The following is a 16,005-nucleotide window of genomic DNA, read 5'->3' as shown; positions in this document are numbered from 1 at the left end:
CTTTAACATCCATCAACATTCCTTCGGAGGCAAAAGCAGGGGGATCTTTGATTTCAAGACAAGCCTGATCTACACAGAAGGGACCCTGTCTTAAAAACACCCCCCCCCATTTTGTTTTCAACTTTTAGCTGGCAAAAAGAAAAAAAAAAGATTTCCTATCTCATATCATACAAAAAAATGTATTCCAAGTAGATTAAATTCAAACGTTAAAACGCATTTATGCTTTTATTAGAATACAGAGAAAACACAAAAGAAAAAGCATTTAGGAAATGATAGTTATGTCTGACTTTAAATACCTGGTCCTGGCTGGCCCAGCAGTTAAGGCATATTCTGTTATCCAGAGGACATGAGTTCAACTCCTAGCATCCACAGTGGGCAGCTCAGCTCCAGTTCCAGAGGGATTCATCCCCCTCCCTCCGCAGGCACGGAACTCCCACACACACACACACACACACACACACACACACACACACAGATAGGTGATTAAAGTCTGCTTTTAAAAGCCTGCATACTTCTTTTTGGTACAAGACCCTCTAAAATAAAACTGTCAGAGCACTGAAAGTTAAAAACAAAACTGAACCAAACCCCTCTCATTTGCCAGTAGAGTATGTAAGAAAATCAAACAGGTAATTGACAAGAAAGACACAGTAATTCACGAAACAGAATTAAAACCATGAGACTTTCATCCCGCACACAAGGGATTAGTAGGGATGTCTAAAATCTGATGACGATGAAGAGTGAGGTGTAGACGGAAACACACACACTGACTCACACACTGCTCGTCTGTACCAAGGCTTTCAAGAATTTGGCAATGTGGAACAAAGCGGAGACGGCCTATATTCAGATGCAGTAACTCCTGTGAACAGTTACCCGCAGAGAAATTCAAATATATGTGCATATGAAGAAGAGATGCAGAGATATTCACCACAGAAAAGTTGTAATCGGGGGTTGGGGGTTTAGCTCAGTGGTAGAGCGCTTGCCTAGGAAGCGCAAGGCCCTGAGTTCGGTCCCCAGCTCCGGAAAAAAGAAAAAAGAAAAAAAAAAGAGAAAAAAAATACATCTCTTTCACTGTATCTGCAGAGTGGAACACGAAGTAACAGCTGATGTAAATGAACTGACGCTATCTTAGCGTCGTGTAAAATCCAAGAACACAGTACGGAATCCAGACAGGGTCAAACCATTTCACACTACAGTCCCCTCTCAAATGTCTAAAATACAGAAAAGCACACACTCTTAATAGCTGTATATGCAAACACATAATGATGTGTTTATACATAATATATGCATAAACATCCATGTATGTGTATGTATAAAAGTTGGTTACAAAGCTGACACTAAAAAAGCAGATAGCAGTGAGAAAAATATAACAATATTTTAACCTTCTGAAACCTCTTCTTTGACACACGAATAAAACTGTTTTCTTTGTATTTAAACCAGGCACAGATGTGAGAGGTCCTGGGCTCTAACCTCAGTACTGCAGAAGAAACAGATGCACACATAGCCGTAAGTAAATCTCAACGAAATAGAGCAAAGTGTAAGACTCGGGTGGGGGCGGGGAGAGGGAAGGGATCGATACACAGTCCAAGGCTGACCTCAGCCTTCCGAGCCCTGGTATCATAGATGTGCGTCACCACGTCTGGCTTCAAATGCTGGGCCTGTACTTTGCAGTTTTCTGTATCACTGTAGTATTTTGTTAAATTGTAAAGTAGACAAGGCTTATACCATAATTCTATCCAAGCAGTCACTATCACCACATAATCTGGTCCTGTAGAGAACTGAAACCCCAGTGGGCCCTACTATGTAAAATGGGTCTAGAACCAGCCTGTGGTTCTGAGGCTGGCCGTACTCACGAGAGAGGGAAGGGAATGACGTAATTGATGTATAAAAAAGTGATGAGCTAATCAATTTCTCCAAACCCAGAGCTGTGCATTTGAGGAGGGAAGAGCCCGGAATGCCCTAAGCAATTTTAAATCTCATTCCCCAGAAGAAATCAATTGGTTTTTCCATCCTTTGGTCAACAGGTGCTCAAGCCTGTCGCTCATGTTTCAAACCGTGTGTGAGCAGTGTTTAATATAGACATAAAAATGCCCTCCTTTACCTCCGACTAAAGTTACCCACGCCACTGAGGTTCATTTTGAAAACAATATCTTACTGCGAGTGCTTCGGAAGACGGAGAAGGCCAAACCGCAGCCTGCTAGTACAGCCGCCACTGTTGTTAGAAACCAGGCTCTTTCTACAGCCTTCAGAGCACGGCTCTGGCTTTCGGCTGCTAAGTGAGCTCTAGGAACATCCCATGGTGCCTCCACAGCGTCTTGGTGCAGACTCATCCAAGGAGCAGAACTCACATCTTGGCTGTTGCTATCTGGGAGATAAGCTCCAGCACCAGACACTGTGAGGCAGGATTTGCAACAATCCTCCAGTTTAACCCGTGCCTCTCCTCTCCTGAACGCTAAGCCCCACTGTACTCCTTCTGCTTGGATAGTTAAGAGGAGAGTACCTACTGGGTCCTATTAAACCAGTGGTCCTACGCTGTGACCCTTTAATACAGTTCCTTGTGCTGTGGTGACCCCAACCACAAAATCATGTTTTTGCTACTCCATAACTGTAATTTTGCTACAGTTATGAATTGTAATATAAATATCTGTGCTTTTCTGATGGTCTTGGGCAACTCCTGTGGAAGGGTCAGTCAAATCCTGAAGGGTTGAGAACCACTATATTAGACCTACTGTCAACTGCTACTGTGGTGTCACCTTCTAATTTAGAAAGTGAATTTACACTTTGCTCAAATATGTCAGCCTGAGTTTAAAAAAAAAAAAATAGAAAGGCTAGACTCTTAGGAACTAGGAGAGAACTCAGGGGAATATTTTGTCCAAATGATCAAATAAATTGGAGAAGGCAATTCCAGCATATCCAGGGTACCACAGAAAAAATACAACCACTTTCTACCTCACTTTTAATTTTGACTATCAATCTAACCACTAAATATTACAGGCAATGGTAAAATTAAAAAAAAAAAAGCCTATCATGATGGAACATGCTTCAGAGTCCCAGTCAAGAGGCCGAGATGGGAAGAGCCCAAGTTCAAAATTCGCCTAAGTTACAGAGGACGGCCTTTGCGTTTCACGAACACGATCCCACCAGTTATGGATTAAAGTGGAAAGCTCATGAACTTATGAAATAATATGCACTTGGTAACTTTTTTTTTTACCTTTGGTTGGTTGTTGGTTTTTGAGACAGGGCTTCTCCGCGTACTCCTGGCTGTCCTGGAACTCAGTCTGTAGACCAGGCTGGCCTCACACTCAGAGATCCGCTGCCTGTGTCTCAAGTGCTGAGACTGAGGGTCATCCCAAGGCTTTTACTGTTACACTTCCTGTCTTCCACACTCCAAGTCTGAGCAGATGCAGAAGCCCCATCCGCACGAGGACATGACAATCAGGATGGCTACCATTTACCAAGCACTCACCACACACTGGTCACTGTGGTTTGAACCTCACACACACACACTCCTCACAACATGACCTGGTTATCAGCAACACGGTTGTTTCCATTCTACAAAGGAGGACACTGAAGGTAAAACAACTTTCCTACGTCCAACCACCTAGTAATGGCCGAGTTGGTGGTTGGCCCCAGAGCTGTCTGGCTTTAAAGTTTGTGATCTTAATTGCGGGGCCTTAGAAGTCTGGAACGGAGGCCACAGAAAATCTAATCAGTCCTGAACTGAAAGAAACCTAATCAAGTCGTGTATCTTTCTTCCCTCAAGTTTTCCCAATATAAAATGAGAGCGGCATCAATTCCTTTCCTCGTAATAATGAGGTTCTGGAAGCTCATGGGATATATACTGGCAACATTCCATCGCCCCTAAAAAAGATGTGTGTGCACACTAAATATGTCCATGAAGGTCCACGGCAGCTTTATCCATACTAACCAAGGACAGGCACGGCAGATGTGCATCAGCTTGTGAACGGGTAAACAAACCACTAGGTAACGATCAGCTGTCCCCGTGTAACATGGGTGATGGAGTACTGATACATGCTTCAACACAGATGGACCTGGTAACACAACACTAAGTAAAGGACGTCACACACGGATTCGCCGCTTACAGTGAATATCACTGAGTAAAAAGTCTAAAGCGAGGGAAAGCACAGGGATCAAGGTAGATTATAAGCTGCCAGGGGTTGAGACACGGGGCTTTTGAGTTATAACAGAAGTGGTTGCTAATGGCTACAACATTTCTTTTGGAAAGGTGAAATGTTCTCTAGACAGTAGGGATGGCTGCATAACTCTGTAAAGAGTGAAAACCCACGCTGCACACTTTTAAAGGGTAACATGCATGGATATGAATTGCATCTTCATACAGCATACATGGGTATGAATTACAGGGTAACATGCATGGGTATCAATTACATCTTCATACAGCTGCCGTTTTGTTTGTCGTTAAGAGCAACCTTGGAGACTATGGTGGACAAAGCAAATACGCTGAAAAATGTTGAAGAAATAGATTATATTTTTGACACTATATATTTATTATATGGTTATATAAAGACACGGTGGCGCATGCCTTTAGTGCCAGCAGTGGGGAGGCAGAGACAAGCTTATCTCTGACTTCAAGGCCAGCTTGGTCTACAGAGAGAAAAACCCTGCCTTGTGGGGGGAAAAGCAATCATGCAAACTCCATTACACACATTCATTGCAAAAACAGAAACACCAGAACAGCAACAACAAAACCCATGGCCTTCTACCACTTCTGGCAGCTTCGATCTTGTCCTATGAGAATTTAATTCCCTTAAAAGTACTTAGTTCCTCTGGCTCCTGAACACCCAGTTAATAAAACAATAATAAAATGCAATCTAAACTTGCTGCTGATGGAAACCTCAGGGACTTGTCCTGCTTCCAAGCAGAAAGGAGAGGAAGCCACAAAACCACCAGGGCCTACATTCAAGGCCAGAGGAGGATAACAAGAATCTAGATCCAGTGGAAAGATCTGGAAGCCCAGCATCAAGATTTCCAGTGAAATTGGACAACAGGACAACTCTAAAGACGCCCCTTTAGTAAACAGCCTGCACCAGCACGTGCAGATCAACACAGACACACTGCATTCCTCCTCTGCTCCTCTTACTAGAACACTGGCTCTCAACCTCCCTAATGCTGCAACCCTTTGATACAGTTCTTCATGCTGTGGTGACCCCAACCATAAAATTAACTTCCTCAAAACTTCGTGACGTAAATATCAGTGTGTTCTGATGGTCTTAAGCAACCCCTGTGAAAGGGCGTTGGACCCCAGAGCAGTCGTAACCCAAGGGTTGAGAACCATGGTAGGAGAAAGTAAACACAGGGCCACTCGGGCGAGCCGGCAAGCGCCATACCAGTGAGCTATACCCACAGCCCACATTTCAACCGTACTTGTCTGCAGCACAAAGCTCCTTCACTTTACGTTAAGGACGCCGAGGCGGGAACAACGAGCGGTCAGTTCCAAGTTCTGCGCCACGGCACGTTAGCGTCTCTCACCAGACCATGGGACAGCGGGGTTGAGTCTGCATTTGTCACGTGAACTTGGCCCAAGAAAATTTAATTTCCCTTTGGTTGGATTTTTTATTTTATTTTGGAATTCCGTTACATAAATTTCACTCGAAACACTTGCTCAGGATTATATTAAATATTTTTAAGCAAATAAAGCAATCTGGCCAGACTTCTCTGGTTAATCTTTCATGAATAATGAATGAAAGACTCCAAAACCTATAAAATTTTTACAAGGCTAGAGATTCCCTCCGCAGTTACTAGAAAGGGTTTCAGAGCTGATCCAGAAATGCTGCCATGAAGCTGGCCCCCTGAAATGCATTCTGGACCGTGGCTACTCTTGCTCAAGGCCAACCCAATGGTGACAGAAAGAGAAAGGGGACTTACGTGCCATCAGGGAAGGTTCTTGGCCATCCCTACACTGAATCTCTGCAAGCTGCCGTTCTTCAGGTTACCAGGTCTCCTCTCTCTTCCTCCTCTCTCTCCCTCCTCTCTCTCCCTCCTCTCTCTCCCTCCTCTCTCTCCCTCCTCTCTCTCCCTCCTCTCTCTCCCTCCTCTCTCTCCCTCCTCTCTCTCCACTAATGGTATTTAGCTCTCACTTCCTTAGAAGTCAGAAGATACACCTGTCTCACAATCCCAAAGAAAAGCACGCAGCCGTGCTGTAATTGGCGAATACCATCTCGCACTCAGCTATCCTCCAGTGCAAGAGCTGGGGATTTACCGCAGCTGCCTTTAGCCTGTCTCCAAGACCACAGAAGGCCCAGAGGATTAGGACTGGGATGAGAGGCCACAGTTTTCCTGGTAACTAGAGAACAGCTAGTGTTGATTTTAACCTACAAGAGGGATTGAGGTGCAAGAGTAAACCCAGGGTTTTTTTTTGTTTTGTTTTGTTTTGTTTGTTTGTTTGTTTGTTTGAGACAGGGTTTCTTTGTGTAGCCCTGGCTATTCTAGAACTTGCTCTGTAGACCAGGCCGGCCTCCAACTCAGAGATCCACCTGCCTCTGCCTCCCGACGCTGGGATTGAAGATGTTCCACTACCACTACCTGGATTTACCGGGTCTTAACTGAATTTTTTTAAAAAAATGTGAATTTAAAGACCACTCTCATATTTATTTCAAAGAAATGTACCTTATGTAAATTAGATTTCTACTCACTCAACTCTCAACCACCTTCCTGCCAATGATTCGTCTTGACCTTAATTACTCTTCTGACACGACCTTATAAACGTGTAAGGATTATTATTTACTTAACGTGGTGATAAAAGTTAACTACAGACCTCCTCTCGTAACGTACACGCGTTTCCCAAGCTGTTCGGCTAAAGATAGCACCTCTAAGTACTGCATTAACGAGTTAACAATTTTACAAGTGATGATGGGCTTTCCCTGGTACGGATCTTTATGGCTCTAAGGGACACAGACATCACTACAGGCCCAGGGTTAAGAGACCGCATCTTACAGACAGGCTGCCTAGTCACAGCCTGGCTCCACACTCCTTTTGTATGCTTATCACCTGGGCTCCAGACTCAAAAGCTGTGTTCAATCCCCTAATCTACTTGATCGAGGGAAAACACTGATTCCAGCAAGTTCTACTGGGTGGGGGGAGGTCAGAAAGGCTCCAACCACATATATCCTTCCAGCACAAAGAAGCGGTTCCTTTTCACTATTTTATAATTAAAGTCTTGTGACTTACCCTGCTCAGTTGATCCAGTAGCCTTTGGTTCTGTTCTGACAGTTCCTGGACAGCGCGAGTTTTTTCTCGATCCGCTTCCCGAAGATGGACCTGCTGCCTCTCCAGCTCGTCCTGTAGCTGCTTCACGTCCGTCTCCAGCTCGGACACTCGTCCTTCCCACTCCCCTTCTCGGTTCTCAAACCGCCTTCTCAGCTCATGCTTCTCTTGCTCTAAGTGCTGGGGGGGAAGGGGGGGTTAAAAATGTGAAACTCTCCAGCCTTTTCTCTTTTCCCTTTTCACACTCCCCCCCCCCCCCCAGACAGGGAACACAACAAAACACCCTGCCACACAGAGCATGTTGTCCAATCCACAGTTACAAGAACAGTCTCTTCTTCTAGAACACAGGACTTGTCTCACAAAGAAAACACCATTCCTCCTAGAAACACTTAACGCTTTAGTTATTCTTCCTGGGTGGGATTTGGTTCTAGACGTGGGAATTCACTTGCAATTTAACAAGTCATCTTTTGATTAAACTACATATTTAAACAACTGACAATGAACCCAACAACCAAAATACCTTCTAAAAAGAGGCCGCTCCTGGCGCCATCTTTTATGCTTGATGGGTACAAGCCGTGAAGCCACCAGTTCGGGGTCAGGACTAGAAAATGGGAGGGCTGATTTGTGTTTAAGTTACCTGATGTATTTAGTGCTCCAAATCACAGCTTACAGATAATATACTACTAAATTTCAAAAGTATTAAGGCCCGTTCAGTTTGGGGCCTTATTTTGTGTGTATTACCTGGGATGTATGTTCTATGCACGTGTGTGTCTGGTGCTGGATGTGACAAAGTGTTGGGGTCCCTGGAACTGGAGCTACAGACGGTTACAAGGTGCCAGGTGGGTGCTGGGAACTAAGTCCAGGTCCTCAGGAAGAAGAGTCAGTTCTCTTAACCACCAAACCCTTTCTGCCCGGTCGGACCTATTTAGATTCATGCATTAGTAATAGGTCCTGTGTGCTGGTTTCTGCCTCATCCACTCATTCCTGAGTGCTCGATAAGGCAGGGAAACTTTACTAGAGACACTGGGGACGGACAAGACAGACATGGGCTTGGTCTTCATGGGCCTCCATAATAAAATGGTGTGTGGCAAACAAAGATATTCTGAAGTAACAACTCAATCAAAGAGGAGTCCTTTGGCTTGCAGGAAACAAGCACACTTTTCCGTTTGTGTGAGATAAGTCTCCATTCAGAGGCAAGCACGTCCGGTACCAAGCAGTGTGTCTAATACCAAACCGATACCTCGGTCTAATTAAAGTAACGACTCGCCACCCTTAGGGGAGAATAGCAAAGTTCTAGCGAGACCACTCAAAGCACACTGACTTAGGCTGGGCACGGTGGTCCATGCTGCAAGCCAGCAATGGCAAAGCTCAGACAGGACAGCCTTGAGTGGGAGGCCGCCCCAGAGAGATCCTGTCTCAAAAGCAAAACACACTGGCTTGGATCCCATCTCCAAAGACTGAGCTTCGGTGAGGACTGGAGCCAGGTTATTTTGAACCCTGAAATAAGCTCGTTTGTGTCTTGCTTGCAGGTGTCTTCCTTCGGCGTACTCGGTCATCTACTTCCTGGGAAAACATGCTCTCAAGCGAAGTTCTTATCTTTCAACATGTGTTTTGGAATGTTTCTTTTGGAAGCCTCAGGTGCCAGCTTACCGAAATGTAAGAGAACCAGCTCCACTCCGTCAAACCTGAGGTGAGCCTAAATGTCAAGATTACCCCGTTCCGCCATGTCAACTTACTCCTCTCACTCTGCTGAGTGACTTGCAAATATCTCTAAAAGCCAAATTTACTCCCCCATGGTGAAAATGGATCATGCTTGAGAGGACTTGCGAAGATTAAAAAACAACCACCCAAAATTAAAATTCTGAGCATATCAGTGAAGGCGGCGCTCACGAAAACATTCAAGTCAACCACCTTGAGGGACCATTCATTTGGTTACAGTCGCTCCAGTCTACAGGCCAGAAAAGTTCCACAGCTTTATTAACCTAAACCCTTTCAGTCTGGAGCGTTTGGGGGAGGGAATAACAAGGGAGAAGCCACCGCTGACCAGCACGTAAACGGTTTGTCCTATGCGATCCTGACACCACCCAACTTTCCAAACTGAGGATGTTCTAGCCACTCTATAAATTTTAGAGATAGAAGGTAGAGGTGAGAGCTGACTGCAACCCTAAAACTGTGAAACTCAGTTTTCACCCAATGTGAAGACAACTGCGCAGAAGGCAGAAGGCAGAACTCAGTAACCACAGTGTTACTGAGAGGCCAGATAAATTAGGCTCTGAAAGAACAGAGAGACTTAAAAATATTCAGCCAACAGCTGTTAGTGAACAGCCCATCTAAGCAACTCCGCCCAGTCCCCTTGGAAGGCGGGGTTAGACAGGTGGTGTTGATTGCTCTAATCTGTCCTTACGTTTACCAGGGGATACACACCGGATTTCAGGTGTCCCAAGCCTTTGTTAAAGGACAGGCAGAATCTGACCTTTTGGACAGAATTCAACCTTTTGATTTACTTTAAGAAATTTCTCCTACAATTATCTTTTCATTTAAGCTTTACATTAACTAGTAAAGTCTAGGAAGAATTTTCACACATATAGGTCTCTATCTGCCCGAGCTTTCTGATTTCCCAGGGTTGTATGGTCCTTTGAAAATTAACAGCAAGCTTATCAAGAACACTCTAAGCTAAATGTCACGTGGGATTCTGGAAGAGAAGAAAAGACATTTGGTGCAGACTCAGGAAATGTAAGGACTTTATTAATTATGACACGTGCTAATGTAAAATGTTGGCAGAAAGATAAGCCTGATGCAGAAAATATGGATACTCTGTTACGATTCCAATCTTTCTCTAAACATAAAATCAACCATTTTTAAAAAAGAACAAATCAACCAACTTCTAAAACAAAAAAAAAATTTAGCGTTACTAGGGTAAGTAAAATAGATACTCGTTGAAATGGATTTTGTGCAGAAATAAACAGTGACGCCATCCTCCTAAGCCCAGGCCATGGCTCATGAAAAGCACCAGAGAGAAACTCTCTTCTCTAGGGTAGCAAGCACTGAATGTACATCGGGACTCCTGGGCCGCTCTCCAAGTCTAGTAGTGACTCCCAGAGACTCATTTCCATCTCCCTCCATCCCTTACTGGGGAAAAAAAAGCTGTACAATAATCCTCAGAGAACAAAAGTATGTAAGTACGAGTTAGTAAGGACCTGAGTAGATATGTTTTCAAATCATAAGAGCTAATTATAGAGAGACAACCAAAACTGCCTTCCGACCAGACTTTTAAACGTACGCACAATATATTCTAGCCAAGCCATAACATGTCTATCTATGTGAACCTTTAAACAATTAAATAAGCCTTTAATGAACCATATGCTTTTATATTAAAAAATAATAAAATAAAATAAAATCCTAGGTGTGGCGTGCAGAACTAGATACTCCTGAATAGTAGGCAGAAAAGATCTTGAAGACAGATTGTTGTAAAATTATGAAAGTAACAATTTTGATGAGACCAACATCAAATCAGTCTCTCAGACCACCACCACTAATCTTTTCTTTAAATTTTTAGATTACAGGATCCCGCCATGTTGCCCACAGTGGCTGGAATTAGAGCACAAACCACCATGTGTTTAACGTCCAAACCAATTTGTCAGAAAAGGTGTCACCAATGTCTTGACAGTTCCTGGAAAAATAAATAAATCCTTCTTATTAAAGTAGGACTAGTTTTCTACTTCCGAGTGTTTAATTAAAAATACGGCTGCTACATTAAACTTTAGAAAGTATTTTGTCTAAGCAGGCATAACAATATCTAAGCTGCTCAAGAAGATCCAGTGGCGGGGGGGTGGCTGGAGAGATGACTCCGAGGTTAAAATCACTTTTTGTTCTTTCAGAGACTCGGGTTTGGTTCCCAGCTCCCATTCGCTGGCTCACAACCATCTGTAACTCCTGTTGCACAGTGGAACTTTTGGGGTGAGCTTCTGGGACACACACATACGTGCAGGCAAACACTCACACCCATACAAGTAAAATAAATAAACCTAAGAAGAATAAACTGTGGGGAAAATTCACTTGCAGGTATCAAATGAAACAGACTGTAGTAAATCAGTCACTCTCAATTGTGGCACTGGAAGATTCAACAGGGCAGACAGAATATGCTTTGTGGTGGTGCCATCCTCAAAAAACACCAAATAAACAACATTCATTAGTTAGCAATTAGTGACTATGTTTTCAAGTGTACACAAAAAAGTTTTAGAGTCAGGTACACTGCACCCGTAAGGTCCAGCTAGGCGGGGACTGAGGCAGGCGTTAAGCATTTTTAAGTTGTGGTAGAGTACACGTGACATCATTATAATCTATGACCTCGACCACCTTTGCCATGTACAGGTCAGCCGTGTTGGGTAACACCCCCCACACCCCGAGTTTTAAAAGTTTAACACTGGCCTTCACAAGCGACCCTTCACAAGGGTGAAGATCTTAAATGACAGTTTAGGCAGGTTAAGCTATTTCAGTCTTACCCATGGAGTCCATTACAGAATGTCAAAGGTCGCTTATTTACCCCTTTACAGGGAACCTTTTTGTTGCTGTGGAACTTTGAAATCCTCCCCTCACTGAAAGCACCACATGGAAGCCAGGGCTTGTGTAACTGTACACCATGAAATCTGTCACTCATAAACTGATAGGATGCTCTTTTCAAGTTCACTGTTTCTTCAGTCAGTTCCCTCACTGAAGGAATTTCAAATCTCCAGCACAAATCTCTGGGGTAGTACTCCTTTACAGAGTCCTGTAACTCAATCGATTCGGAAAGAAAAAGGACACCCTTTTATTTCCAGATCTCTACTTCAAGGGAAGACTAAACAAGTCAATTCATTAAGGCAGCAGCACTCTGTTGCACTCTGGCTGTCTAGGCCTAGGTTTCACAGACAACTTTTCAGGCCGCGTATCAGAAGCCCATCAACTGGCAGGCCTCGATAGCGGGCTGGCTGAAACACAGGCCACTCACTGGTTTCCTTCTTTCTTCTGATTCAGCTTTTGATAGGCGACTAGACTACTGACACACATCCATCCCGTTGCAGAAATGTTTCTCGATTCACATTCACAAACAGAGGTGGTGAGGTAGACGACGGCTGACTTCGGGCCTGGTTACATCTGTACTATGATGGTCTCGTAACGAGAACGAGGAAAGCGAGTCAAAGTCAAGTGGGCTACGATGCTGAACACAGGGGGTAGAGAAGCCTGGCTGTCTGTAGGATGGACACGACGCTGCTGTCCTTTTTATTGTGAAAAAATCTGCTGCATTAGAACCCTGGTCATTCTATACTCTCTTTCTAGGTACCCTCAGCTACCATTCCAGACTCTTTCTGCTTAAAAGCAACAGCCCAATAAACTTAGGGTTATTTATTAATTGGGGTGTGTCTAGATCCTCTCCCTTTCCCCATGTGGGTTCTGGGGATCCGATTGGGGCAAGAGACCTTACCCATCGAACTATCTTGCCAGGAAACCACCCCTTCCACCAGGGTTGGGGGTGGGGGGTGTTTTTAATAGTGGTTAAAAGTAACTTGGCTCTTAGCTGCTAAGACCCAGGACACAGAAAACTACTACTGAAACACACACAGCTACTGAAGCCCAAACTCATCACATGTTGAGCCCTGCCTTCTCTGCTTTCTGCAATGAAACCACATTCCCTAATCCCCAAGCATTTGAAAGCTATATACAGCGCCTTCCGAGACACTTGTTTCCCACAACTCTCTGCCAGGAAGTTAAGACAAGGGCATCCAGAGGCCTTAATGCCCCGACTGAAAAGCTCCACGCTAACACCCTGATTAGAGATTAACTGTTTCCCCCGAACACCTGAAGCATATTTTAAACGCTTCTCGGCGTTCTCATTTCTGAGTGCGGGTATCGCCCCAGTGCTGTGTAAATTAGTCATACTGTAAGCTCTATTTTAGTCTGTGTACAGTACATATATAGAACGGCCCACAACGGTGCTGGACCCACATCCGAGCTGGGTGGAAAAGTCAGGTGGGTTCCACAAATGCCCTGATGACCGTGGAAACTATCCCTCCCGCCTCCCGTTCCCGATGGTTTTTCCTTCGAGGTAGAACAGGCACGGAAAGGAGGAGGATAAGCAGGCACCCAGCTCCCCACCCATGCCGCCGGAAGGTCCTCACCTCCAGCTTGTCCGTCAGCTCCTTGTGCATCTGCTCGTACTGCCGGCTCATGTCCTGGTTCCTCTCGAGCAGCGCCTTGCCTAGCCGGGCCGCCAACACCAGATCCTTCTCCTTCTGCCTGATCACCGACAGCAGCTCGGGATCCTGGGTAGGCGGCGGCGGCGGTCCGTGCCCCTCAGCCGGAGACCCCGGCTCCGCCTGAGGATGCTCCCCGAGGTCGGACGGCCGCTCCCCGGCCGCCAGCAACGCCAGCTCCTCCTCTAAGGCCAGTTCCAGTTCCCCGGGACCCCCGGGGAAAGAGACAAGGGCGGCGGCGGCGGCGGGACTCCGGACTGCGTCCCCGGCCCCAGCGGGCAGCTCCATGCAGCAGGCGCTGTCCGGCTCGGCGGGTGCTGAAGCTCGGCCGGCCAAGCCCAGGCAGAAGGCGGACATGGCCCGCGCGCGCCGAGCCCGCAGCGGTGCGGCCCGGCCGGCGCGCGCCAGGCTGCAGGGGGGTGGGAGGGGGAGGGGCCCCGCCGCGCCGCCCCGCTCTTCGCCTCGCGCCGCGGCACGCGCCCCCCGGGTCCCCGCGAGCCCTGGGCGCGGCGCGGCGAGGCGCGGCGCGCGCGGGCGGCCCGCCCCTCCCCCGCGCCGGCGGCACGCGCCCCCGCCCCCGGGCTCAGCTGCTGGCGCGCGCCCCCGGGACGCGATCGAGGGGGTGGGCAAGAGCGGCCGAGGAAGGGGAGAGCCGAGGGGGGCGCGGAGCCGGAGGGGAGGCCGCGCTGAGGGTCGCCGCCGCCGCCGCGGCCCGGGTTTCAGCCGCCCTGTTGCTGCCGCCGCTGCTGCTGCCGCCGCCGCCGCCGCCGCCGCCGGCCGGCCGGCGCCTTACGGGGAGGGTTGCGCTCCGCTGTCGCTGCGACGCTCGCTGTTGCTGCTGCTGCTGCTGCTGCCGTCGGCCGCTCCTTGCAGCCGCGCTCCATGTCCCCAGGCTTGGCGGCAGCAGCGGCGGCGGCGGCGGCTGCTGCTGCTGCTGCTGCGGCAGGGGCCGAGGCGGCGGCTCGACATCGTTAGCCGCGCAGCCCCGGAGCCCTCCTTCTAGCCTTCCCGGCTCCGCAGCTCACCGGGCCGAGGCGCCCGCCCCGCGCTTCCGGCCGCGCCCCTCTCCCCGCCCCGGGGCCGGCGCCTGACGCGCGCGGGCACCTGTTCGCCGCGCCCGCGCGGGATTCGCCGGCGCTCGGCTCGCCTCAGCCGCGCCCAGGTGGCGCCGGCCTAACCCCGACGTGGCCTCACGCGTCGTTAAGCGGATGCGCGCGCCGCCCGTGGGGACGCTCCACGCGTCCCGAAAGCCCGGAGACTCTCCCGCGGGGACGGCCCCGTCCCCGGGCCTCGAGCCCCTCCCTCAGCCTCGTTCCCAGCTAGAGGTGTGGCCACGCCCCCTGCGCGCTCACCTCAGGGTGCGGCTCTTCGCAACCGCTCCACCTCCTACCCCCTCGGTTGGCGCTCGGCCACGCCCCCTGCCTAGTTTTCGCCCGGCCGCTGGCCACGCCCCCCGCGCTCGCACCTCTGGGTGTGGCCTCCTCCAGACTCCCACGGTCTCACCTCTCCGGTAGCTCTGCGGGGCGCGCATCCTCTTCCGCGCCTCCGCGGCCCGGCCGGCAGCCTCGCTGGTACCTGGGTGGGTTGGCGCGAGCCCAGCGTGACTAGGTCTGGTCCTGATCTCTCAGGTGGTCTGTGGGCCGAGGGGGCTGCGGACAATTCTGTGAGTCACGGAGCCAGGCGGAGAGCCATTTGCAGTCCGCGATTTTTATCTGGACCCCTGCAAGAGCTAAGCAGTCGGGAGAGGGAGCCCTCGAGAGGAGGAGGCGGAGGAATGACTTGGGGAACCCAGCATCTTAATGCTGATGACTCAGGGATATGAGAGGAAAGGTTTTGTGGAGAAATAACGGGGGAGAAACACCCTACTAGTAGATGGCAGTACGAAATAAAGACATTCTCCGATAATGATTGTCCGAGCCATGTCCAGCTTTCTTTGTTCGTTTTATATGCATTATCTTAATTTCAGGAGGATTTTCTTTAAAGTGTCGTTCTTGCTGTTTTACACGGGAAGAAACTCAGGCCCGAGATTCGGGGCCTGCCGGGCTGACTCAGGGATTCCCTGTAAAATCAGTATTCTTTCTTAACATATAACCCCCATCTGAAGGAAGATAAGCGGTGATTTACAAAGAAGTTGCACTGATTCAGTACACAGGGAATGCTTCTTTGGATGAGGAAAGAAGGATGACGATGAGGCTACAGGGTGACTGCGGGTCTTTTCTTTCTTCAACCGAGGTGGCGATGCTGTGTGCTTCTTATTTAGGTAGCCAGAACTGGTCTTTATTGTTTCCGTTTCCTCTTCACCAACAACCTCTTTTTTTTTCTTTTTTCTTTTTAGTGAGGTCATACTCTTTTTACCCCCGTGAAATGGAAATTTTAAGATACTCAGAAGTTGAAACATTTCTCGTAGGTTTTGTTCTTTAGTAAATCCAGAGCCTAAACCATTACCTGCTATGCCAATCCACTCTCAGACCCAAGGCAAGAAAATCCAGAAGTTCTCCAGCCTCGGGGCTGTCCTTGGGGGAAAGACAGGTGAAGC

The 16,005-nt window shown here is 48.0% G+C and overlaps 1 protein-coding gene across 4 annotated transcripts in view; it reads right to left on the bottom strand.

Annotated features, from left to right (window-relative positions):
• Positions 1 to 15,371, bottom strand: part of Bicdl1 (BICD family like cargo adaptor 1) — an 89,352-nt gene extending 73,981 nt beyond the window's left edge. For 3 of the 4 annotated variants that reach the window (XR_010056386.1, XM_008769234.4, XM_063271347.1), the window contains exons 1-2: positions 13,395 to 15,371; positions 7,204 to 7,419 (exon numbers count right to left, since the gene is read on the bottom strand). Coding sequence is in view for 3 of the 4 variants with exons in the window: in XM_008769234.4 (XP_008767456.1) it covers positions 7,204 to 7,419; positions 13,395 to 13,826 (648 nt within the window). In the remaining variant the exon portion in view is untranslated. The remainder of the gene's footprint in view (positions 1 to 7,203; positions 7,420 to 13,394) is intronic. The other variant, NM_001191667.2, reaches the window with a different exon arrangement.
• Between the last annotated feature and the right edge of the window lie 634 nt (positions 15,372 to 16,005).

Source organism: Rattus norvegicus, chromosome 12 (genome assembly GCF_036323735.1).
Source record: "Rattus norvegicus strain BN/NHsdMcwi chromosome 12, GRCr8, whole genome shotgun sequence".
NCBI classification, from domain to species: Eukaryota; Metazoa; Chordata; class Mammalia; order Rodentia; family Muridae; genus Rattus; species Rattus norvegicus.
The sequence above is the reverse complement of the archived record's forward strand: the minus strand, read 5'-3'. Positions and strand labels throughout refer to the sequence as shown.